Below are 27,266 nucleotides of genomic sequence, written 5' to 3'. Positions count from 1 at the left end.
GTTCACACCCACTTACATGAAACTGACTCAGGCAAAACAGTATCTGTTTAGTTGATCTGATAACCCATATTACTAAGCACAAAGCAGAGACTAAAGAAATATCTGTTGCCTGCACAAATGCAGGCAATGTGAATGTAACAATGATTACTCACTCACCTAAACCTCATGGTGGGGAAGTTCAGGTTTGTGAAGCTATTGTGAAAGATAGGAAGAATGTATTATTAGATAGTACTCCTATAGAACGGCTTCTAAGACAAACTGAGGTTTTGTTTTCAAATGCGTGTTATAGCATGATATAATCTTAAGTCAGAATCACATGGACCTAACAGAATTATGCATATTAAATATCCATCTGTATGACTATAGTAGTTCTCAAGATCACCAGGGGTGCTTTTGAAAAACACACTCAGATCCTGCTCCAGGCATGCAGAATTAGAAAGTACAAGTCTTGCATCCAGTAAGTTCCAAGAAGCACCACAGGTGATTCTCACGATGCTAGTCTCACACATGTCTTCCTATTGGCATTTTGGAAATTATTGTTCTGAGGAACCTAGAATGGCACGTGTAAAGCTGTTCCCCAATAACACAGCAATGGTATGTATGCTTTTTCTCTTTTTGAGAAACATTTCAAAATCACAGAGAATAGGTACCAACCACTAAAGTCATACCTAAGATTTTGCTTACATGTGGTTCATTTTTTTAAAAAAGATTTTATTTATATATTTGACAGACAGAGATCACGAGTAGGCAGACAGACAGGCAGGGGGAGTGGGAAAACAGGCTCCCTGCTGAGCAGAGAGCTGATGAGGGGCTCAATCCCAGGACCCCGAGACCATGACCCGAAACAAAGGCAGAGGCTTAACCCACTGAGCCACCCAGGTGCCCCATGTGGTTTGTTTTTAAAAAGAAATTTAAATGGCATAGAGATTGATGAACCCTTTCACTGTTCCCCCCATCCCTCCATCATTCTGGTAGCAGTAACAGCTGTTCTGGTATGTAACATTTGTCAGTGCCCTTCACCCAAAGACCACCAGGGATACACCTGTAGTTGAACATGCTGGGTTTATTACTTGTTGCAGATAAAGAAAACACACACCATAAGAAATGGTGGGATATCTCAGAAAGGCTGCTAGGAATAACTGATTAGGATTTAGGTTTCGTTTGGGTAATTTTGGGAAGGGTCTAAAGAAGCAGGGGATAGAGGCGCCTGGGTGGCTCAGTCATTAAGATCTGCCCTTGGCTCAGGTCATGATCCCAGGGTCCTGGGATTGAGCCCCACATCGGGCTCCATGCTCAGCGGGAAGCATGCTTCTCCCTCTCCGACTCCTCCTGCTTGTGTTCCCTCTCTCATTGTGTCTCTGTCAAATAAATAAATCAAATCTTAAAAAAAAAAAAAAAGAAGAAGCAGGGGATTGCTCTGGGTTATGTGTTGTCAGCATGTGGGGATGATTCTATGATTGGGTATCTCAGTAAATCTTACCTATAGGAAGGACAGCCTAGATGAATATAAAGCTATAATTGGTGAGGAAGTTGCCATTCATTTAGCAAGATGGGGGATATCTGGTAATTTGTGAGATATACTTGTGTGAAGTGGATGCTCTGTGGGACCATTTTTGTCCATTAGTAGGACAACATAGTTTAGTCAGATTAGTTTGTAATAACATTGAGTTGTAGATGTGTTAGAACAGTTCCCAGATGTTTTGAGCTGCTTTTCTTTTTCTCATCATGTATATTTTTCCAATTTTATTACATATATATGAAAACACACAGCCCCCCCTACTCATATATTCAGAATATTGTTTTGTGTCCTTCAGATATTTTGGTCACTGTATCATACTTACACAATTCCCCCATCCCCCACTGGATACTGTTTTTTGGAACTGAACCATATTGATTCTTGATGTAGATCTAGTTCATTTCCCTTGTCCTTTCCATGCTCATCTCCCCCACCCCATCCCACACCTGGCTCAATCTATCTTCCTTCTCTTTATCTCTGAGACTTTTACAAATGATGCTGTTCAGGTGTCTTTAAATACCTATATAAGAGTTTCTCTAGAGTAGGCATTTGGACATGACACATATACTCAACTCTACTAAGTATTGTCAAATTACTCTCTGAAGTGGTAACACCAATTTTCCCTTCCATTAACAATTTATAAAGGGATGAGTTTTGCAAGACACCCTCCCTAGCATCTGGAAAGTTATCATACTTTTATATACTCTGGGCCTAGGTAGCTTCTAGAACTGACAAGAAGACAAAGCTCAAGGATGCATAGATTCTTCCCCTTTCCCACCTTCCCCTCCCCCAACAAAGGTTCTGAACTACCTAAGCTGCCTAGCTGAATCCTTCAAAATCTTTGTTTTCCCTCTTTTTCCTCAGCTCTTCTTGGCTAACTTATACTTTTGGAACTGATCACCTGAATTAAGAAATTATTCTCTTGTATATATTTCTTTATGTTGTGTTATAAGGGTTATGCTAGGGGCTGTAATAGAGTTTAAAATACATATAGATTGAGTAATATGGGGTTTTTTTCTTGCTAATTTAAGGCATGGGTGAACACGTTTGAGTGGAGGCCCTCTTTACTCATATAGTCAGGCACTAAGCCAATATAGGCTTTCCTGCCTTCAACATACAATTTTCAAGCTTGTTCTGGTGTTTGTCTTTACTCCAGCCAGCCAGAAGGAGAGAAATGTGTGGAGGGGCATGTGTGGGAAGTTTATAATTAGTTAGCCCTGGAAGGGCTATGCATCACTCCCTTTCATGTTCTATTGGTCAAGACTCAACCCTGTGCCCAAACTTAACTGCAAGGGAGACCAGGAAATGTAGTCAAGTTGTGTGACTAGAAGAGGAGAACGTGAGTTTGGACATTTAGCAATCTCTACTGCAACTGGGTTGTGTTGAAGTGAGGTTATCCTGAAGATACCTTTTAGGATAAGCCATAGGAATCACCCTAAAGACAAGCAGAAACGACCCTTGAAGATCTTAAGTTGGACGTGAGTGGACAAAATCTTCTAAGTCAAGTCTGAGTTATTGGTAATCCTTTCATCAGTTCTGTAGAGAATAAAGGAAAGGAGTGATCTATTTATGGTTGGGTTAGAGTGATAAAGCAAAAGAGGATCATTCCCCTTGATAGGTGGCAGAGTCACAGGGATGACAGAAGGCAAGAAACACCAAGGGAAATGTAACTCAGTGCTGCAGTCCGGGGTTCTTAGTCTTGTTAGACTTCTCACCAGGAGATTCTCCTACTTTTGCCTTCAAGGAGGTTGTATATTTTATTTTTATTAAATATGACCACGATTGCCTACAAGGATCCCAATCGAGTTTTGGCCAATATATGGAAATTAGATTATATATGTAGGCATGGTACTAATAGTAGAGAAATACCAGTTAGTTTAGTAGCTTGGAACTTGGCTTGTTTATACAGTTAATCTTTGGGAATAATCTGCATTCTGCACAGACCCCAACTTGCATTCCTGTGACAGTCCTGTGGCCCTGTCATTATGATTTAATCCTGTGGCTTAAGTGGGGCAGTCATAATTGGCAGAAAGGCCATGGCTAGTGATTGGCTCTGTAGTTAAGTACTTGGCACTAGCAGTTAAGAGGCAACCATTAGTACACAATGCAGGGCTGCCAGTCAACTTGGCCTGAAGTTCCTTCGTTGTTTATCACGGTGTTTCTTTTTTACTGCTTTTCCTATGTCTGAACTCAGCTAAGGATATTCAGAAATCTCATCCAAACTTCTGGCAACTCTCTTCTTTTAACACTTTTGACTGATGACTTCATAAAGCCCCAGACAGTGGGGCAGCTTCCAGATTCTGCGACTTCATTAGTCTCCTTGTCTATTCTGGGCAAGATAAGCAATCCTAGACAAATGGAGAGGCTGTTTGTCTCAACTGCCGAAGCCTTATGTTCCTCAGGGTTATGTACGTCGCTTAACTTTATGCTCTTCCTTTCCTAGCTTAAGCTTCTGACCTTGTTCAAATGCCATGTTCTACCTAAGCAATTATTTGAAGTGAGGTGGGCATTTCTGTTTACTTTTGAATTCCTTGTTTTGATTTTTCCCTCCACTGGATGCCATTTATTTTTACCACACCAGTTTTGTTTCCTTTGATGACTACATCTTAAGGGCTTGTTGAACTGGATCTTAGCAGTAGGACTAAAATATTAGGGGGAAGAAGAGGGATAACTGAGAGAAGGAGGAAGGCAGAGAGCAGGCTGCAAGGGGCTGGTGCAATATAAATTAGGCCTCTATGAGGTATCTGGATGTGAATGTGAAATATGGTGGCAAAAATCCCACAAATTACAAGAGGAAAGGACAAAGGAATAGAGATCAATGGTAGGCAGCATGGGAAAGTCATTAAAGTAAGGGCTAGGAAATAATTCTAGTGTGCTTTGCTTGACATAGGGGAGTGGAGAAATTGGGGTGATGGGTTTTTTCTTTTTTTTAAAGATTTATTTATTTTTTGAGAGAGAGAAAAAAAGAGAGCAGGAGAGGGAGAGAGAATCTCAGGCAGACTCCCCACTGAGTGTAGAGCCTGACCTGGGGCTCGATCTCATGACCTTGAGATCATGACCTGAGCCAAAAAAAAGAGTCAGATGCTTAACTGACTGAGCCACCCAGGCGCCTCCAATGGTTTGGGTTTTTTAGGGGGAAAATCAAAGAACTTCTTATTAAAACTGATGATAATATTTCTAGGCCAGTCTTTTTGAGCTAAAAAGATATATCAGAAATGCAGGCCAAACCAGCAGCACTTCTTAAGTTCCATGGGAGGTACAAATCAATGTGAAGGGTGTGTGCGTGTATGTGTGTGTATGGAGAGAGAGCGTTCATTGTTGCTTTCAGAATCCCAAAGGGAGGTGGTCCATGATCCATATGTGGTTAAGAGTTACTGAATTGGAGGGACTATGTGTCCTGAGAGCAGTCAAAGCCATGAGGGAAATGAGAGGAGACAGTGAATCAAGGGCCATGTAAAACCAGTGTGGAATGAGAGTCACAGGGGACCCACTGTACCACAGCTTTTTCGTGAAGTCTGAGGGTCAAGCTTTAATGCTCAGAAGGGAAATTAGAACCCCACGCTGTGGAATCTGAGAGAGCATTTATCTCCATGTCAGGGTACTTGAAGTAGAAAATATGAAATCATAGGTTCATATTCCACAAACCTAATTTTATATTTTTTCAGACTAATGTTGTTCAAGAATGTGGTCTTGCAATAGCATTTTGTTTTGGTTTTCTATACTACCTTGTACTCAAACTCACCTTTTGTTCTACTCAGGAGATTTTCAGTCATCACTCAATAAAAGTCTACGCTAGTATCCAAAGGCACAGTAAATAATATTTCTATTTTCATGAAGGCACTAACACCTATTTGTGTTCCTTCTAGCAAAACTGCTGAGTTCCTGAGCAGACTGGCTGCAGAGTTGCCAGACAGAAGTACCCATCAAATTGCTCTTCATGACCCACAGTCTTCAACTTGGGTAAGTGGGATGCCATGCAGGGTTGCCATCTGGTACTTTATAAAGAGGCATTTAGTGAATGAAGACTAAGGGCATAGAGTATCCTTATATCATAGATTGTTGGGACTAAAGGCAGATGACCTGATCTGAAACTTTGACTTCAACTGTGGCTTCCTTCAAGCTATAAAGCAATGCCGTACTTGTTATCTACATTATGGGCACCTTTCAGCCTCTGAAAAGCCTTTGAGCTCACCTAGTCATCCATCTATTTTTCTGTCCTTCAGATTTTTGTGTTTACATAGGGTCTACCAAGTGCATACAGTTTCTGCCTGGAAGGACTTAAGTGAAGGAGAAAACCATAGTTATAAAGTGGACAGGTGAGTGTAGAGCATATAACAGTTAGAAAGTTAGAGCTTAAAGGATGAGTCAGTAACATGAAGAGTCATTCTGGGTGTCAGGAAGTAGAATATAAAAGCAAGAATTAAGGTATAATGGCAAGAAAATGCACAGCTTGTGTTAGGGAACAAGAGTTGTGTAGCTCACTCTTCTAGAGAAGGCTGAAGAAGGATGCAGGAATCATGAGGGGAGTCAGGTGGCAGTTTGGGTGGGGGTAGTTCATTCTGTAGGGTGTCTTGGGTTCTGCAGGATGTGTGGCATCCCTTACCCCTGGGCACAAAATGCTAGTAGCATCCTCCAGACATCAAGACCATCCAGAAATGCCTCACATGGGAATCTTGTGGTGCTCCCGGTGAAACATTTGTATGATGCTTTGGAAAACTTGGATCTCATTCTTTGAGTGCTGAAGGTACTAAAAATTTTCAGGGAAGGTTCAAGGTCAGATTTGTATTTTGGCAGAATCACACTGGTAACCATGTAAAGGATGGCTCTAAAGGAATAGAGAGGCAGAGAGACCTCTAAGAGGCTCTGTATTAGTCCAGGTGAGGAATAATGAAGACATGAAGTAGGTCAGTGGGTGGGAGGATGGAGATAATGGAGCATAGGTCAGAAAACCACTTATAAGGTCAAGTTGGCAGGGCCTTGGTTATTGACTAGCTAACTGGGGACAAGAAACTAAATGTAATTAAGGGTGTCTCTGCGAAAGGGTTATAGTTGAAAGAAAAGATGGATTAAAGTTGTCCGGAGTGTTCACTTTTCCAGGGTTTGGATACGTAAATAAGATGTTAGAGAAACCTGATCTTCATCTTCTCCATCCTCCTTTAGTGATCATGTTTTAAAATGTCAAGAACACATTATGACACTTGTTGAGAAAAGTCATTATGCTCTTACAAAAGTTTAAATGTTCCTTACTTTTTTGGTCCACTTCTAATGTGGTGTTCCAAGTCTAGACTTGCCACGGATCCTGTCACATCTGTCATTCCTTCCCTCACTGCAGGGCCCTAGAGGAGAGACTTGAGTAGCTGTAGGTAGTAGAGTTAAATCTTGTGTAGGGACAGTCCTTGATGTCTATCCAGATACCCTGTGGCTGTGAGGGAGGGAAGGGAACTCAGGAATTGGATAGCTTTATCAACTAGGTGCTTGGCTGCCAGGATGGTCTTGATTTTGTTTGAGGGCTTCCTGAATCCTATGGTTTGAAACACCTGGCAAAACTGTGTGTGCCTGCTCAATTGCTTTTTGGCTTGTTTCTTCAATTTAACAAGATCATCCTGAATTTTAATATTGTTGTCCAAAACATGACTCATCTCTCCCAAGCTGTGTTTTCTGTGGATTGATTAGTGCCTTAGTCACACGATCCTCAGAGCTATTAATAGACAATATAGGGCAGCATTGGACCCAGGATGGTTCTTTATGAGCTGCATTCGATAGCTGCTCCCATTTCAACACCAAACTATTAATAATTCTTTGGTGTTCAATATATTTTTAAGTGATTTTTTTTTTTACCCATATTGTACTCTTCTCATTCTGTCTAATCCATATGCATAGAATGCCTCTGAGAATGCTCTGCAGAACCTTTTCTAACACTTTAGGAACGCCGCACATACACAGGGCACTTTTGTGACATAGGGAGAAGACACCAGCCGTTTGCCTCACCTATGGTCAGTGTATGGAATGTGAGCACTGTGTGGTACCCATTTATGTGGGGTGTGATGAGTGGCAAGGTTTCAAGTTAAAAAAAAAATTTTTAACATAATGCAGCTTTTCTGAGGAAATTATTCTTATCATACTTCCTTAAATGTGAGTCTTCCATGGGCAGGTGGGAATCTAATAAATACTATATAATTCCATCAAGACTACAAGAAAATTCCTTTGATACACAAGAGAACTTCAGACAAAAGATGCAGTGTTTACTTACACATGGATTGATACAGTTCTCTGTACTCTGCGTGTGTGTGCGTGTGTGTGTGTGTGTAATCAGAAGTCCCAGCATCATCATGCCTTCCCTAAACATTAACATTGAATGTTTCCGGTTACATAAGAAATGGTTTCCAGTCCACTTTGTTGTCTCATGCCTCCTCCTCCACAGAGGATAATAATGTAAAAAGTCTCATTTTGTTGTTCCACTGCCCAGTGGCTCCTTATATCTTTAAAGATAAAGTCAAAATTCTTTAGCTTAAACCCAAAGCCTTTTCTGCCCTCTGCTCCCCTCCTTCCCTGCATGATACCTTTCTCTGCACAGAATCTAGGTCTCTGCTACTCCAAGTGTGGGGTGTGGATCAGGAGCATGGGCATTACCTGGGAGCCTATGGAGGCCTTGACGAATCTTAGGCCCTACTCCAGACCTGAATAGGAAGCTGCATTTTTAATAGTCTGTGGTGGCTCGTGTGCACATTAACGTTTGGGGGCACTGCTCCATAGCTCATGCCTTTCCAGCCATTTCCTCTCACTTCCACTCCTTGGAAGTCCTAGTGCAGTTTGGTTAAACTTCTATCCATGGGCAACATGTTTTTAAAAAGTCCACACTTAAAGAATGACATGTGTCCCTTCCACCTTTTCCATCTCATGCCCACTCCCAATATTTTAAACTCCTTGTATGTAATTCTAGTTAACAACACTGGATGTGTATTTGAAAGTTGTTAAGAGAGTAGATCTTAAAAGTTCATGTCACAAGGAAAACACATTGTAACTATGTATGGTGACAGATATTAACTAGACTTATTGTGATCATTTTGCAGTATACACAAACATTGAATCATTATGTTACACACCTGAAACTAATATAATGTAATGTCAGTTGTGGCTCAAAAATTTTTTTTCCCATTGCTGCTGTAATAAATGACTGCAAACTTAGTGGCTAAAGGCAGCAAAGATTTATTCCATTACAGATCTGGACATCAGAAATCAGCAATGAGTACGAAGGGGCTAAAATAGCTTCTCCTGGAGGCTCGAGGCAGGCTCAAGGAATCCGTTCCTTGCTTCTTCTCGCTTCCCTTTGGCTACCGACACTCTGGCTGCTCAGCACGTGGCTGCATCTACTCTCTGCTTTCAACTTATGTCAGTTCCCTTTGACTTTCTTGCCTTCCTCCTGTAAGGACCCTTGTGATTACACTGGGCTCACCCGGATCATCCAGGATCCTCTTCTATCTCAGAATCCTCCATTTCTGCAAAGTCCCTTTTGCTATAAGGTGACATTCACAGCTTCTAGGCATTGGGATGTGGACATCTTTGGGGCGCCATTATTCCTTCTACCACACTCTTCTAGCTGTTTGTTATTTGGATTCATGTATCTTGTAATGTATAGATTGCTATTGCTTGACTAAGTTTAGATTTTGTTAATTTATTCCTTCCCCTCCATTCTCCTCAAATTCAGCATTTCATGCTTTCTCTTGCTATGGCTGCATAATTATTTTCTCACTGCAAAACCAGTTAGTAAACTTTGCATTTTCTTTCTTTTACGACTTCTCAAAAATCATGTTTTTAACATTTGCTTAGTTTCCTCTGAACATTTATTTGACTGCCTTCCTTCAGATTTTTTGACTATTCCAACAAGTGTCTCTGATGCAAATTTCCACACAATTTTCCATTTTGTGCCTGTGAGATAACCTGTCAATTTTGGGTTTCTTTCCCTCCTGGAACCAGCCCTTTTGCAGCACTCTTCTGCCTTAACTTGGACCGGTTGTTCATTTGGCCTCCTACACAGCTGTTGTTCTGGGACTTTCCTTTCACAGAATGGTCCTCAACCTCATCTATACATGGGAATCATCTGGGGGGCTTTAAAATTCACTGATGCCTGGGTCATAACCTCAGAGATCCTCTTGTATTATGGCCTGGGCTTCAGGGCATTTAAAGCTCTCCAGGTAATTCTAACGTGCAGCCTAGGATAAGGCTCGCTGTTTTAAGGTCATCTGGGGAATTGCTCTTATTTGCTTTCCTATGTTGGGTCCCCTGATTTCCGGGTCTCCTATCTTCTGTTTTCCTGTTTTATTTCTTTGTTTTGATGGAGCATATTATTTAGTGGCCTCCTGAGAGAAGAAGCACGCTCAGGTCATTGCATGTCTGAAACTATCTTTATTCAGCCCTCACACTTAGCTTGTAATTTTCTGGTAAGTATTCCAAATTAGAAATAATTTTCCTTTAGAATTCTGAAGGCATTGCGATTCTACGTTTGAATATTGGTTCCTGAGAAATCCAAGGCCATTTGAATTTCAATCCTTATATATAAGGGCTCTACCCTGCTTCTCCTGGAAATATTTTAATATCTCCTTTTTTTCCCCCCTGGTATTCTGTAATTTTGTAATGATGTGTCCTAGTATGAGGGTCATTTATATTCATTTTCAGTCTGGAAACTCATTTCTAGTTCTAGGTGATTTTCTTGTGTTATTTCTTTGATTCATTTCCCTTCATTTTCTTTAAGGAATTCTTATTATTGAAATCCTAGGCCTCCTGGATTTATTTTCTTCTTTGTGGAAAAAAAATATTTTTCTCCTTTAATTTATCTTTGACTTTTTTTTTCCTCCTCCTTGGCATATTGGGTTAGACAAATCCCCAGTCCTTTCCCTCCTGAGTGTCTCCTTTCCTGTCATATGACTGCCACACACACACACACACACACACACACACACATCTGACAACAGATGTGTGGGTGCTTTCCTCACACCAACCAATTCTGTGACAATAGTCAGGGGTCCTATAGTTTAACTCAGTTCAGACACTATCTACCTGGAGGTTCCCACAGGTTAAGGGCTCAGTCCCACAACACTGCCCTCTCCTTCAGATGCCAAACTGCAAGTAGTAGGTCCTAGGTTACCCATAACTTCTGTCCAGCATGGCTACAAATTGGGGGTTCCCATGGCCCCCTTCCTGGGTTCCCTTAATTTTGTAGAATGGCTCACAGAACTAAGGAAAACACTTACATACATTTATCAGTTTATTAAAGGATATGATAAAAGGTACAGACGAACAGTCAGATGAAGAGATGCATAGAGTGAGGTCTGGGAGTGCTCTGAGTTGCAGGTGCTTTTGTCCCTGAGGGTTGGGATATGGTCACCCTCCCAGAGTGGATGTGTTCATCTACCTGGAAATTCCCAGAACCCTCATATTTTTGGGATTTTGTGAAGGCTTTGTCACATAGGCGTGATCAATAATTAAATCCATATTCACCCCCTCTCCCCTATCTGGAGACTTGGAGGGGGCAGGTCTGGAAATTCCAAGTGTCTAATCATGGCTTGGTCTTTCTAGTGACCATTTCCCATCCAGGAGTCCATCCAGCAAGCCTCACTGGAACAAAAGATGCCGTAATGCTCTTAACACTTAGGAATTTATATGGGTTTAGGAGCCCTGTGTGAGGGATGGGGTCAAAGACAAATATGAACCCAAGAGATGCTCCTAATGCTCTTATCACTTAGGAAGTTACAAAGGTTAAAACCTTTGTTGATATCTGTGCCAGGAACCGGGGCAGAGATGTATGCGTGCATGTGTGTGTATGTACACACATTTATTTTTTCTGTTATCTCAAACATTTTCTTAACTATCTTCTAAATATTTTACTGGGCGCCTTTTGTGGGGAGAGGGAAGATATTTTTATTTTCCAGGAGCTTCTCTCTCTTTGTTGCTTTTTAAAAATAGCAGCCTATTCTTATTTCATGGATAAAATATCACCTTCTGGCTCTCAGAGGACCCAGAGCAGGGAGCAGAAGAAAACTTCGAAGAAGGGGGTCTGGAAGCTCACTACTCAGTATGCCAGACTTTATACAGTCCTTTCACTCTGCACCTGGGGTTTGACCACCATGAGCTTCCAAGCTAGGTGTGCCTGGTTTAGTTTATCCAGAGAATACCCTTCCGATTTACTGTCAGAATTGGGAGAATTACTGGCTGAATTTCCAGGGTGGGAGCAGACGTAGGCACTTTCCTATCTTTCATCCGTCGTCCTCACCAGCTGTTGCATCATTTTTGGGCCCTCGTGTTGCTCTGTGGAGAAAAGCGGCTTCTTGTGGGTATCCTCCATCCCAGCCAGCGTGTCCTTTGTTTCACTCTTTTCCTCTTTTTTCTTATTGTTTCTTCATCTTCCTAGATTTTTGTCTGGGAATACAGATGTATCTTGGTTTCTGAATGTAGAGTTTGACTCATCTTCTCCTCTGTTTGGGGTAATTTTTGAGAGAAGGATGGTGCAGAAACATTTTTATTCCACCATCTTGAAATGGGAACCTAATGCTTGTCACGGGTTGAATTGTGGTCTCCCTGCCCACCCCAGAATTCATTTGTTGAAGCCCTGACCCTCTGTACCTCACAATGTGACTATATTTGAGATTGGGTCTTTATAGAAATAATCAAAATAAAATGAGGTCATTAGGGTGGGCTGTAATCCAACAGGAGAGGTGTCCTTATAAAAGGGGAAATCTGGGAACAGAGACAAATGTGTATTCCAGGAAGATGATGTGACAAGACAGGGAGAAGATGGCTATCGACAAGCCAAGGAGGAAGGCCTAGTTCCTTCCGTCCCAGACTTCAGAAGGAACCAACATTAAAGATACCTTAATTTTTGAACTTCCAGTCTCTAGAACTGTGAGACAATAAATTTCTGTGTATCTAAGCCACCCAGACTGTGTAATTTGTTATGGCAGCCCTAACAAACTAATACCATGCTATTTTTCATTTGTTCACACAGTAAACTCTCCCCTGCTTAGTCTGATTCCTACTCACTATTTTTTTTTTTTTAAGATTTTATTTATTTATTTGAGAGAGAGAAAGAGAGCACAAGCAGGGAGAGGGAGAAGCAGACTCCCATGCTGAGAAGGGAGCCTGAGGTGGGGCTCAATCCCAGGACCCAGGGGTCATGACCTGAGCCAAAGGCAGACGCTTAACTGACTGAGCCACCCAGGTGCTCCCCTACTCACTCTTTAAAACACAACTTAGTGTCAACCCATTTTGAGAAGGTGTTTGTTCGTTCTTTCTTTCTCTCTTCTTTTTTTTTAAGATTTTATTTATTGATTTATTTGACAGAGAAAAAGCACCAGCAGGGGGAGCAGGAGGCAGGGAGTGAAGCAGGCTCCCTGCTGAGCAGGGAGCCTTATTTGGAGCTCCATCCCAGAACCCTGGAATCATGACCTGAGCTGAAGGCAGACACTTAAGCTACTAAACCACCCAGATGCCCCAAGAAAGTGTTCTGATCCAGTTTAATTAAATGTCCTTTTAGCTTCTTCTGTCATAATACCCATCATGCTGTACTGTAATCATCAGTTATCTTGTCTGACTTCCACACTAGGCTCTGAGGCACTTAAGGTCTGATATCATGTCTTATGAAGTGATTACACATAGTAGCTTACATATTATTTATTGAACATATGTATTATAAGCATAGCTTTTGGGGCAGGGTGGGTAAAAATGTATATTTTGGTTGAATAACAAAAATTTAGTATTAATATTATATTAATACTTAGTGATAGAAAAATCATGTGAATACAATGACAGAAGTTGCAGGATTTAGAACTAAGAAAAACTGTGATCAAAAGTTTTTCCCCCCTATTATTTTTGAACAGAAACTTCCTGTCCTGTCTGGGAATCACAGCTGGGTAAGCAAGAATTAGGATTGCAAGTAACTTTGAACTCTTCATAGTTGAGGAGCCATGTGACTTCCCAGTTTCTGTGGCCTTTTAAATGACACTTTGTGTCTAATCCCTGTCTTTTTTTTCTGAGTGAAAAACTAGGACCCCTATTCTGATAAAAGACCAATAAAGTGGTTATGTTTAAAAGGAAATTATACAAATAGAATTTAGGTTTCTCACTCAACTATCATATCTGCTTTAACTAAATATTTGATTACTCCTTTTAATCTCTTGAGTAGAAGATGTGTGTCCCTGGTCCATTTTCCTCTTTCGGGTCTTATGTGGAATATCTGTGGTAAAGGCTAGCCTTCTCTAAGTAAAAGAAGAGAACCACTCATTAGAGAACAACTCTCCACCTTCAGTGTCTTATCACAGTTCTCTTGTGCTTAGGATTTAGATAAGAGAAAATCCTAGGATATTTTTGCTTGTCTAATGAAGCAGGGTTTGAATGTGTGAGGGCTTCCTGAACACATCTGGAGTTAGTACTGCTGTCGAAGGCCTCTCTCCCTTCCTGGCAAGTACTTATTATTTGATGGAATGTAGGTTTTTATAGTGACAGAAAATGGGGGAATAAATTAAGAAGTGCTTGAGAAAAATTATAGTAAGGAAGGGGGGGGCAGCCTTCATAAGCTTTATGGGTTATTAGTCCAAAGAACAAGGCCTGAAATACGTAGTGTGCTGCCATGATGCTGCTGGTAGTTTTATGGGAACAATGGCATTTCCTACATATTAGCTTATCAGGCTGCCCTCTCTGCCTTACAGAGGGTGGGCTACAAATCACTGTGAGCCGAGAAAGTATATGACAAATGAACAGACAATATACTTGAAATCTCATAAATTCCAGAAGCCATGGTCACTATGCCAGTGTGTGAAACCCTGTCGTGCTGGGTCAGTGGGACTAGAGGGCATCCTACTGTGTGTGCTGGTTCTCCTAACACTGCCCCTTGAGGCTCTAATTCAGCCAGAAGTAATGACCCTTGTGCTTCTGAACAGCCTTTGTTTTCCTTCTCAGAAATAAAAATGAGCTTCAGGTACTGATGAAGGATGCAAAGACTTAGAAAGAAATGCATCTCTGGAATGCTATGGTATCAATCACCAGCTGACAGGCTATTTAATAGGCTACCATTAATGAGCAGTAGGTATGTCAGTGCTTTGAAAGTCACTGTCTTCATTGCTTGTCTCTGAGATTAACTGATCAGCTACTTGGAGCCTATATAATTTACAGAGGAATACAGCTTTATTTGAGAGCAATATTTTTCCTAGGCAGGGCCCACTTTCCAGAATTTACATGTGTAAGGCGTTAGTTGAGTTCCCTATATGTTGAATACAACAGCATTTCAGCTGAGCAGCAAGAGTTAGGAAAGGCTGAAGGAGGGACAGTCCAGGCAAGGAGGAGAATGGTAGATTCAGGGCTTCCGAGTCTGATAAGCTGCAACCGGAACTCCACTGTGGCCTTGTGGTCCAGTCAAATTATTTCACATACCCAAGTCCATTTCCTTATTCACAAAATGAGGATAAAATCTACTTCATAGAATTTAAGGGTTAAATAAAGTAATAGAAATAAATGCCTAGCAATTTAATGCATTGGAGCTGTTGTAAATGAGGTAAAAACTATAGATTTTCCTCCTCCTTGATGGGCTTATTCTAAGTCAGTTTCATCGCCATGCTCTCTGCTTACCAGAGTCTAGTTAGAATTGCTGTTAGTTGGAATATACTTGAAATAGAGGAAAGTTAAATATGTTTTTCAAATCCTTATCACTAGAAGAATAAACTATGTTGATTATCTCTGAGGGGTATTTTCTAAGCTTAATTAAACAAACATTTAGATCATCCTTTAAAATGTGCTGGATGATTATGCATATACTAGCCTTCTTTTTATATATCCCCAGGGACATCTTCAGACATACGCATAAATCACTCCATAAGCAAGTGTGTATGGAGAGCTTACTGTATGCTTGGTGTAGAGGTTGAGTTATTAGAACCAGTCCTGTGGTAGGCAGACTAGTATATTGTGGTGATGCTTTTCCCTGTGATTTTTTTTTTTTTCCTATACATTTACAGGCCAGAAGCCGGGCTTACAAGGATTCTCTAAAGGAAGAAGAAAACAAAAAATGGCAAAAGATGAAGGAGGAACAACATCAGAAGGTATTCACAAGACCCTTTTAGTCACTGCTAATTATCTGCTTGTAGTACTAGATAATTTTGAAGGTATTTCTGAACAAAAAAATTTACATACATGAAAATTATGAAAAAAAAAGCATTAAAAATAAAAAGTGAGATTTGGGTGTGTTTTAAGAGTATGATGGGGTGTGGTCAAAACTCTCATGGTACTTAGCTTCCTAAGGGGGCTGGAGTATATCTGCCATAGGTGGGCCAGTAATTCAGAAGATAACCGAACACTCATGAACTTCTGATCTACAGAATATATCAATGTTGCTGTCATTTTTCAACCCAAAGACATATGAAACTATAGTGTTCAGAGAATACTATAATGCATAACAAATACCCATAAAAAGTTATGAAACTAGCTTAAATATTCACCTAAAAATACCCATAAAACAAGGATACTCTATACATGTATACAAATACATGAGGTATTCCAAATGTTTTGAGAATAGAAATGAGTGAAATGAATGCAGAGCCTCCTAAGAACAGTGCTTAAAGGGTAACTCTCATTAGAATATAAAATTTCTGGCATGAGAACTAAAAACATTCAATGTTGTGACTTGATGGTCACACCTGCCTTTTATACATTGCTCAGATGGGGCCAGAAGCTCCTCAGCATGGGATGAGAATGAAGACCAGTGCTTAGCTCTACGGTGCCACTTCATTCCAGATCTTTTAAAGAACAAAATAAATTATTTAGCTAGTTGGACACCGTTATCTTCCCCATCATTTTCCAACTTCTCCTCTTGCCGTATTGGTGGTTGATAAATCCTGTCATTTCTTCCAGAATATCTCTCAAATTTATTTCTTTATTATACAATTAACTTGAATTCTAACTCTTATTTGATGTCCTTGAGTTGATTTAAAATTTTTCCTTATGTCTTTGCTGTACAACATAACTTATTATAGCAATTACGTGTAAAATCACTTTATGAAATAGACTGTATGTACTAATTGGTGCTGCTGTAATTTGACCCTTTCGAGTGCTATCCTCCTTCCAACAATGGTCAAGCCCTTACTCATTGTTTCCATCAGCATATAGTATAGAGGACTTGTGTCACTCAACTGCTTTGTGCATAGTAGATATTAATTAAATCACTGGAAGAAATAATTTAAGTTGTACATTTAGTTACTGAGCTACTATGTAAACAATGAAGAAACCAAGAAACATTTTTATTCCTTTGTGGTTTTTTTAAAACATCTTTTTGTTTTGCCAAAGGCCTCATATTGAAATCCACAATTAAATAATTAATATAGTAAGATTCTAAAGTAATTAGCATGTAGAAGCTAAGTCCAATACACACTCATGTTGTATTTTCAATAAGTCTGTGAAGTGACATGTAAATGTTAGTCTATTTTTGTGAGCTTTTAACTTAATATCAAGACCTGAGGTACTTAGATACTGAGGATAATGTTGTGAAGTTGGTGTAAGATATACTTATATAAAAATAACTTCTAGTAAATTTTAAATAGTACTTTATAAAGTTTGGTGGAATATTTACAACGTGAAAACCATTAAAAGTAGAACATTTCACAAAGAGAATGCTCAACAGATTAGAAAATCAGATCTGGGATTTAATTTTCAGGTTGAGCAGTTATTTTAAACAGTGAAAATTAAGCTTTTTATTTCTTAATCTTGTTTTTCTTCTAGAGTTAGACAAATATTGATACATATTTTCTGGTTATTGATTGAGCATTTTTTTTCCATAAATTATTTCCCTTTACTTACTGTAGCTTTCAGTAAAATGAATAACTTTGGCATATACATAATCCCATCGTTAGAGTTTTCAATAACAGTAGAATAGAGAGGGGTAGTTACCTTATTTTTATTTCTCTTCCTTTTTGTTCTGTCTGGTGTTTACATGTCCCTGAAGGCATTTCTGTATCACTTCGAAGATTTAACTTAAGAAAACAAGCATCAGGTTTATGCTAAGAAGATACAGAAAAAACAAACCCAGACATATAACATCACATCTATTCATGTGTTTATTTATTTCATTCATTCAACAAATACTTAGTGAATACCCACGCTGAAGTGATTCATAAGCAGATAATCTAGGTTAAGTTGAGGTGATAGCACATTTATTTTGCTTTGTCTATCTCTTTCACATTCTTTCATTACTCTGATGTCTGGACACAGTAGGTTCTTCCTTAAGGTTAGCCTATATATATTTTACGTTTAATTCAGTTTTCTCTTCTTACAGAAATTTATTTATAATTCCCCTTTTCTCCTATATACTCAATATGTTCTTCTCATTTGACTACTTTTTTGGGGGGGCAAACAAATGCACTCACTCTTGCTTTTCTAAAATAACCCCTTCCTTGATTCTGCTATCCTTAGAGATACTATCTTTTCTGCTTCTACTGGAAAAAAAAGACAAAGGTAATTTTACTATAATCACATCTTTATTATTAATTTTGCCCTTTGTTCCTTATGTTCTGATTTATATTTAGAAGTGCTCGTACTGAAACCTCTCCAAAGGTAAATTCCTTCTGATCATTCAATTCAGTGGTCATTTTGCAATTCCGATCTCCCTGTAACTCTGTAATGGTATTTAATATCACTTTGAAGTTTTCCTTTTCTAGCTTTTTTTTTTTTTTTTTCCTGGCGGATCTATCTCAGAGTAATCTGTCCCAGTATCCATCCATCCATCCTATCAACAAACATGTATAGAACTCCTATTATATTTGGAGCCTTTTGCAAGATGCTAGAGATTCAATGAAGAACAGGAAGTCAGGGATCTTCCCAAAGTTTGCTTCTTAATGGAGGAGACAGACAATTAAAAGGAGACAAAGAAATAAACAACTGCATTTTTAATTTATGGCAATCAATCACTTTGTAGTAATTAATGCTACAAAGAAGGAAATTGTGCATTGTGATAACTTCAGGGTGGCTTATTGAATACTGCTGATTACCTACCTTTCTCCTAAAACCCTGACTTTTTTTTTCCCTCATGTATACATCCTACTTAGCATAGCCCATGTTTCAGAGAAGGCAGGCATATCCAAGTCCCAGGGATCTAATCCCAAAGGGTCTAACTGCTCATGGGCATTCCATTCTCCTCAACTGTGACTGACTTAGATATGGACATGGGAAATTGTTCCAACCAATGAGACTTAAGGGAAGTCTGACTTTCAGTACAGATTTTTGCCAATAGGAAATATACTAGTCTTCCCATTTAATGATTTTCAGCTTGATTACTTTTTTTTTTTTGCCTTTTTATTTTGTCTGATTCTAATATTTTCTCTTAGCTTTTTTGTCTGAATTTATACAGCAATTTCTTCTTCCATCACTTAATTTTAACCTCTCCGTGTCATTTGGTTGAAATTATATTTCTAGTGACAAAAGTAGCTGTTTTTCCTTTTACCCAGTTTCCTGGTTCCTTTTAATTTAATATATTCTCACTTATTGTGATGACTAGTGCATTTGCACAAATTCTCACTGCTTAATTTGCTTTTTAGCTGTATTTTCTTTCTTGTTTTCTGTTCTCTATTTTTTTGACTCTCTGAATTTTTTCTGTTCAATTTTTTTTTCCTTTCCTCCCTTCTTCCTCTCCTGTCTTTCCCTCTCTCCTCCCCTCCCTAGTGGTAAGAAATTTCAGTGTTTTTGTTTTTGACCTTGTATAACCTTTGGTCTATTTAATCTCAAAATATGTGTTTCACTTTAGGGAAATTTCTAATTCTTTTATATTTCTTCTCCTATATTGTCTGTTCTTTATTTCTAGATATGTTTCAAATGGATTTTGGAGTCTGAGAACTGTTCTTTAAATCTCTTAATTGTTTTCCTTATACTTCTATCTTTTTGGCCTTTTTCATTGCATTCTGGGAGAAATCTTTAATTAGATCACCCTGCTTACTAATTTATTTCATAAGTTTCCATTCTGCTTATTTGGCACTTGTATTGAATTTATTTACCAAGACTGCTGACTTTTTCACAGCAATATTATGCTTTATAAGCACCATATTCTTTCTGATCTCTTCATTGATGGTAATTACACGAACATTAAAGTTTTCTGTTTACCATTTTATATTTTTTCCTTTCCATTTTAAGTTTTATCTCCTGTGATTTTCTTTCGCAACTATGTGATTCTTGGTCATCTTGTTTCTTTGGGCATGCTGCCAAATGAGGTATTTAGGAGCTTGTCATCTGGGAGTAGTAGCCTCTTTTTCTCCTCTAGTCAGTCTGTACCTGGGACACTGTCCTGTTTCTCTGAGCCCAGATATCCCTCCTCCATTCACTGGTTACCCAGTGGCCCATGTCTGTGCTATCTGCTGTGTAGTGCAAGTGTGGGAGGGAAAAGGGCCCACGGCCCAGCTGCTCTCAATGAACTTCTCCAACTCAACCTCTTAATGACTGCCTCAGTATTACCTCTCAGAGCTCTTTCAGAGGCACAGCTCAGCTTATCCTGCACATTTGTTTCCCTGTGTAATTTATCCTGTCTCCTTTCTACCATTCAGAAACTTAAATAGATTTTCAATAGGCCAGTTGTACTTTTTGCATATTTATTCATTTTATATAGTCATTTGGAAAGTAAAAATAAGCCAAAAAATAAGAAAATACTGAAATAATTGGGTGACAAAGAAAATTATTATAGAATACATAAAAATGAGAGCATTTTATGGGGAATGCATGCAAAATTGTATTCTGAGACATTGTACTCAGAAAAGAAGAATCATAACTTTTAAATCCAATCAGTACTAAAAAAGAAATGAATTAAGCATCCAATCTAAGAACTTAGAACATGAACCATAAAGATACTGAAGGCAGTAATTAAGATAAGAACAGAAATTAATAACAACTTCAAGAAACAGCTGTTATAAAAATCCAACAGCTTGTTTTTTGATAAGGTCAACAAAATGAACAAATCTATGGCAAGTCTAATCAAGAAGAGATTAGTAAAAATGCAAATACACAACATTAGAAATGAGGAGCTAGAACCATAGATTTGGAAAAGATTAAGCTTATATTATTGTAGATAATGCTATTCTAATAAATCAAATATGTGGATTAAGTGAATGATTTTACAGGGAAATATAAAACTCTAAAATGATTCAGAGTTAAAACAAATAAAGACAAATGAAAATGCGAGTGATTTCTAAAGTTTTCTGAAATTTTTCTCCCTTAACAAGCTAAACTTGGAAAATTTTACGGAAAATTCATTGGAATTTTCAAGGAACAATATTTTTTCCTGTGCTTTAGGAACAACTTGCTTTAAGGTTGTTTTAGAGCAAGGAAAAGATGAAGTAATTTAGTATTAATATTGAACTGTACTCTTCAAGATGTCACTGCCTGATAAAGAGAACACACACATGTAGAAACTTATAGAGGTTAAATTTGAAAGAAAATTCTAGTTAATGGTATTTTTTCTCTTAACTAATTTACCAAGGCAAAGTAAGATTTATTCTAGGAATGTGAAGGTGACTGACTATATATTATAACCTTTTATATCTTTTCACTACAGGATAGGTCATGAAAGAAAATCCAATGGACCACCTCTTTAGCTATTAAAAAAAAAGGCATTGATAAATTTTAATCTCTATTACTAATTTAAAAATAACAAAAACAAATACGGTGAACTAGAAATTTAAAAGGTTGTGTTAACATACATGCAGTCTTCCAAACCAATAACCAACATTAACTCAATGGTGAAATACTATAGCAGTGGGCGCCTGGGTGGCTCAATTGGTTAAGCCTCTGTCTTCAGCTCGGGTCATGATCTCAGGGTCCTGGGATCGAGTCCCACATCGGGCTCTCTGCTCAGCGGGGAGCCTGCTTCCTCCTCTCTCTCTGCCTGCCTCTCTGCCTACTTGTGATCTCTCTGTGTCAAATAAATAAATAAAATCTTAAAAAAAAAAAAAAAGAAAGAAAGAAATACTATAGCAGTGAACAATATTAGGACATCTTCAACTCCTACTACCAACCAGTATCTGGACGTGGAAATTCTAACCTAGTTTGTAAAGTTATTTGATGGAACACTTTTTTTTTTTTTAACTTAAAACTCCTAATACTAGGGGCGCCTGGGTGGCTCAGTGGGTTAAAGCCTCTGCCTTCGGCTCGGGTCATGATCCCAGGGTCCTGGGATCGAGCCCCGCATCAGGCTCTCTGCTCAGCAGGGAGCCTGCTTCCTCCTCTCTCTCTGCCTGCCTCTCTGCCTACTTGTGATCTCTGTCAAATAAATAAATAAAATCTTAAAAAAAAAAAAAAAAAACTCCTAATACTATATGGAACAAGGTTTGGGAATTATCTTAACCAACTCGATAAAACTAAAAAACGGAGCTTTTCTAATTACTGAAAATAAGTAAAATTATTTTTGGGTGAGAACAATTTGCCTGCACAACCTGAGGGAATCAACTGAAAAATGATTAGAACAAATGGAATTAAATTAAAAAGTTACAAATTACAGCAGGAATCAAGAACTTTCTCAAATATTAGCAAACATCAATTAAAAAATAAAATGGAATAAAAAGGCCTTATCAAAAAGATATGTAATTTGCATATGTAACTTACAACTATGTAAACACACTGTTCAATTTTTAAAAAAGTAAACAAGCCAAAAAACTCCCAAACTCTCCTATTATCTGTAAGTGTCAGTTTGAATAATGTAGAGATGGATGTTGCTCCTGAGTGGTAAAATTCGATATTGTTACCGTAGTTCTATCCATATTAATTTGTGAGATGTGTGCAATTCCAATAAGATTTTCAGGGGAATGAGGTGGTTTGAAAAACTATTTCTACATTTCAACCATGAGAATAATCACAAAATTAAATAAGAAGCTTTACAAAAATATGGATAATAATTTGTGTGTTTGCTGGGGCAAGGAGAGTGTACAGAATTAGCTATTAAAAAATACCTCAATCTCCCTCATACTGCCGTTTGTAAGAAGTGAACTGAAAAGGGCTCTTTGACAACATCAAATTAGAGTTTCCAAAATGTGAAAGTATTAGATATAAAAGGTCTAAGTTTGTTCTGCAGAAATAATCAGAAATCAGAAATGTACACAAGATGTACGTACAACATTGTGGTTTTATAAAAATATTACTGGAAGGTTTGAAACAGTTTGTTCAAGGATAGAGGATTGAGGATTTTGAAGTTTGGAATACCATGCAGCTGCTGCTACTGTGTCTGAATGATACGGGCATACGATCACCTATATAACAATGAAAAAAAATTATAAAATAGACTCCAGACAAGTTTTGAAACATGCCCCTTCTTATTGTGCTCTGTGGAAATTGCTTCATGCCTCTAAACCTTATTATGTATGATAGTTATTTACCTCATGATACTGATTCTAGGACCAAATGAGAGAAAAACCTGTGGAAAGTTTATCTTAATGCCTGGCATGTGGCAAGCCTACAAATGTGACCTAAGCTGCTGATAAGAAGTTATAATCTGTGTATATAAAAATCAAGAAATGAAGAAATTGACATGTTATTCCTGGGTCGAGAGATTTTATGCATGATTATTATGTCTTCCTTTACTTTTTTATTTTTTAAAAAGATTTTATTTGAGAGAGAGAAAATGAGAGTATGAGCAGGGGGGAAGGGCAGAGAGGGAGAAGGAGATGGAGAAGCAGGGATTCTGCCTTGGGGCTCAATCCCAGGACCCTTGGGTCATGACCTGAGCCAAAGGTGGATGCCTAATCAACTGAGCCACCCAGGTGCCTCCAGGTCTTCCTTTATAGTTTCTGTACTTTTTACACTTTTCACAATGAATAAGTAACTTTTAGGAGAAATCTTTTTTAAAAGAATAAAGTTGGGGTGCCTGAGTGTCTCAGTCGGTTAATACTCTGTCTTCGGCTCAGGTCATAATCTCAGGGTCCTGGGATCAAGCCCTGCATAGGGCTCTTTGCTCAGTGGGGAGCCTGCCTCTCTCTGCCTGCCTCTCTGCCTACTTGTGATCTCTCGCTCTCTGTCAAATAAATAAATAAAATCTTTAAAAGATAAAAGAAGAAAGTTGATAGGATGTATTTCTGGGTTGGGAGCTAGAGAGCTGGGGATTCAATGATTACTATAGTTGGAAGTGAAGTCCATTTCTCTCTATATTAAAATGGTAGAACTAACAATAATTAATGAAAGGAGAACACACGTTAATAATGCTATTTTTTTACTCCCCTACTTCACCCATTAATATTTCCTTCTTCTGATTTGGTTGTCTCCTCTTAATTTTTTGAAGTGGTTTCTACTTTTTTCCTTAGTGAATCCATCTTTGTCCTTCTGGGCAAAGATATTGCTGTGAGGAGCCCCCAAATCAGGACTTCTCTAAACTGTCCCCTCCCATAAAGCTCCCCTCTTGTATTAAAAACCATTCAAAGAAAGGGGTTCTTTAACATCTGTGGCATCAACTCTCCTTCCACTATCCTTTTCCGCTCGAGTTGAGAGACCATCCTCCCTTGGGAGAAGCTTATCCTGGCCAGGCGATGGCACTTTAATGTTTACATGAAGCGGTCAAGCTGAACCATGTGGGAACACCCCTCGCTGGGATTCAGACATGATTTCAAAATGACCCTCTCTTACTCCTCAATGACTGCACGACAGCCTTGCTCTGGGGCATCCCTTTCACTCTGGCCACATCAGGTTTCTCCAGTGTCCTGCTTGCACAGACCTGGCTGTCATGTGGTTGACCCTTTGGCACACTGGACCACAGAGGAGTGACTTCTACAACCTCGGGCAGGAAATGGTGAGCTCTCTACTTGTTGCTGTTAGCTTGGGCCCCAGCGCTGATCTTTGGTACCTCCTATAGCTCCCCGGCCAAGCAGCCTGTCCCCTAGTGAGAGCAACCCCACCAGAGGGGTGAGCCAAGGCAGAGGCATGGTTTGCTGTGTTGTCTGCATTTACCGATCCCATTGTGGGCAGTATTTACAGCAGGTTCTGCTCTTAGCATCTCCAGGATGTTATTTTATTTATCCTATTACTTCAGTGCCCTCTTTGAAGGCAGCTCTGTCTGAATGGAGTGAGACGTGGAAAGCAGCGAGAAGACATGCTCTCTGTCCTCTGGGAGCCTTCATGACCCAGGCATACTGTTGCACAACAATTTGCTCCCGGGTTCTCTGCACCCTTTCCAGTGTAGCCCCAGGTCCTGTTGCTTGAACTGGTATTCAGCAGTACATTTCTTTGTGCTTCGTCTTGCAGTCGTGCCTGGGTCTGTCTCCCTCATTACACTACGGTTTTCGTCAGAGAGGAGCTGTGTCTATTTCCATCTGTACCTTCAGCATGAATCCAGGTGTCTAGAAAACAGCTGGTGCTTAACAAATGCATGTTGAGTGGGACAGGCTTGATGGTTTCTCAGATGCTGTAAGTCCTATTCCTCCTGCTTAAAGTGTTTTGGTTTCATTAATGTCCAAAGCTCAGTCCTTGGAACAAGAACAACTTATTTGTATCTGTCCAACTAGATATTGCACTTCTGGATGAAAAACCAGTAAATGAACCAAGGATATGCTTATAAGGCATGCCGATGCATCTGCAATGGCTGTCAATTCAGCAGAACAAATTAATTAGTCGAAATTATCCTTCGTGCTACCAAAGGAAAACCAGCCTCTCTCTAGTAAATATGCTTTGCTAGATATAGAATAATAATCCTGAGTGCGGCATTGCCAGAGCCTCCCCTCTGCCATCTGGAGCGATGTTCCTGCATGGTGATGCCTCATCAGCTCTGTCCCGGTTTCCCTCCTGCTTTGGGTTTTCTCCTCTCCCTGTCCTTGCTCTGTCATAGGATAATGTGTATCACTCTCTCCCTGTCCTCTTTTCTCCCCCCTGGGCAGTTCTTGGCTTCCTAATGGAGTGTTTTGCTTTTTAACATCTTTACATATGAAAAACTATGTATTCATTAAGATTTTTTTTTTAAGATTTTATTTATTTATTTGACAGACAGAGATCACAAGTAGGCAGAGAGGCAGGCAGAGAGAGAGGAGGAAGCAGGCTCCCCGCTGAGCAGAGAGCCCAATGCGGGGCTTGATCCCAGGACCCTGGGATCATGACCTGAGCCGAAGGCAGAGGATTTAACCCACTGAGCCACCCAGGTGCCCCTCATTAAGATTTTTAAAAAGAGGAAAATATACGAGAAATGGTCTCCCAGGTGGAGAAACCTCTGTTGATGGTATGAGGAAGTAATGTGAGCACAAGGATCAAAAGTCAGAAAGCAAGAATTACATGCGGTGTTAAAGCTGCTTGCCCTGCTTACCCTGCCTATCCACCTTCCATGCTTCTTGCCCCAATGATAATTACAGTTAACATTTTGGTGTATGTTTTTTATAAAATTATTTTAAATATGATGCACATCTGTATATAAAAGTTGAAATCAATGTGCATGTATCTTTTTTATTTATATGGAATAGTCCCAAGAAAACTGCTCTGAAACTACCTTTTTTTCCCTCTATTTGTCTCACGAGAAGTTTTTTGTGTATTTCACACAGAATGTTACATTAGTTTCAAGTGTACAACTTAGTGATTTAACAAATTTATACTCATGCTAGGTTCACCACAGGCGTGGCAACCATCTGTTCTGATACATCACTATCACAATATCATTGACTGAATTCTTTATGCTTTGTTTTTTATTCCCGTGACTTATTCATTCCATTACTGGAAGCTTTCTCCCATTTTGCCCAACCCACCACCCTCCTCCCCTCTGGCAAATGCTCAGTTTGTTCTCTGAACCTTTTATTACTTAATGTATCTTAGTGATCCCTGTACTCGTGCCTCCCCTTCTCTCCCATCTACCTTATTTTTTGTATCTCCTGCATTCCATTGTGTAAATGCTTTAACTTATGGTACAGTTCCTTATTAATGGACACTAAGACTTACTCTTGAACTTACATTTTTCAATAATACAACTGTAACTATCCCTATATGTGTATCTCTGAACAGTTCTACAAAAGACGTGTACGTTTAACATGTTGATGGTTGTTGCCAAATTGTCCTCCAAAAACTAAATCAGTTTTCACTAATTTAGGTATGCCACAAAAGTGCATGGCTATACTTGTTTTGCTGTTGATCTTTTCTAGTTTTTTTCCACTATGATTGAAAAATTGTATCTCATTGTTCTGATTTTTATTTCTTTGATTGTGTGTGAATATACCATGACCATTTTAAATTTATAAGCAATCTGTACTTTGTGAATTTTTCCTTCCTCTTCTTTGGTCCTTTCTCTGTTTGGTGGTTGTTTTTTTCTCACTAGTTTATCTGAGGTCTTATCCACCTCCTTAGGCCTCCCCAGAATCTTGATCTAAAATAGTAACTGAGTCTCACATCAGTGTGTTTAATCCTCCACATAGGATTACAACTGGATATATTTTTCACTTGTTTTTGGGTTTCCTCTTTTCTAGAGTAGAAACTCTTAAGGAGCAAGGTTCTCCTCTATCTTGTTCATTATTATATCCCTGTCATATAGATCCAAGCCTGGCTCATAATAAGCAGTCAGAAGTTGTTGAATGAGTGAAAGAGTAATTGAATTAGTTTATATGTGTTACAAAAAGTTTTTAAGTTTGTTTTCTAATTTTGTTTAAGTTATTAAGCTATTTTTCCCAATGGAAGCTTTGGATTTTCATGCAGCCAAATTTATCAGTCATTTTCCTTTATGATTTCTGAACTTTTCTTGCTCTACACCTATATACTCATGCCTCCTTTGAAAACTCCTGTGGCTCCATCTTTT

General features: G+C 39.0%; 1 protein-coding gene across 2 annotated transcripts in view; it reads left to right on the top strand.

Moving 5' to 3' along the window:
- Positions 1–27,266, top strand: part of EPSTI1 (epithelial stromal interaction 1) — an 85,696-nt gene that overhangs the window by 44,346 nt on the left and 14,084 nt on the right. Inside the window, exons 7-9 of one of the 2 annotated variants that reach the window (XM_080799874.1) lie at positions 5,383–5,476; positions 13,387–13,419; positions 15,514–15,597. In XM_080799874.1, the coding sequence (XP_080656000.1) occupies positions 5,383–5,476; positions 13,387–13,419; positions 15,514–15,597 (211 nt within the window). The remainder of the gene's footprint in view (positions 1–5,382; positions 5,477–13,386; positions 13,420–15,513; positions 15,598–27,266) is intronic. The other variant, XM_080799875.1, reaches the window with a different exon arrangement.

Source organism: Martes martes (assembly GCF_963455335.1).
Source record: "Martes martes genome assembly, chromosome: 3".
NCBI lineage: Eukaryota > Metazoa > Chordata > Mammalia > Carnivora > Mustelidae > Martes > Martes martes.
This window is presented reverse-complemented; position numbering and strand designations above follow the sequence as displayed.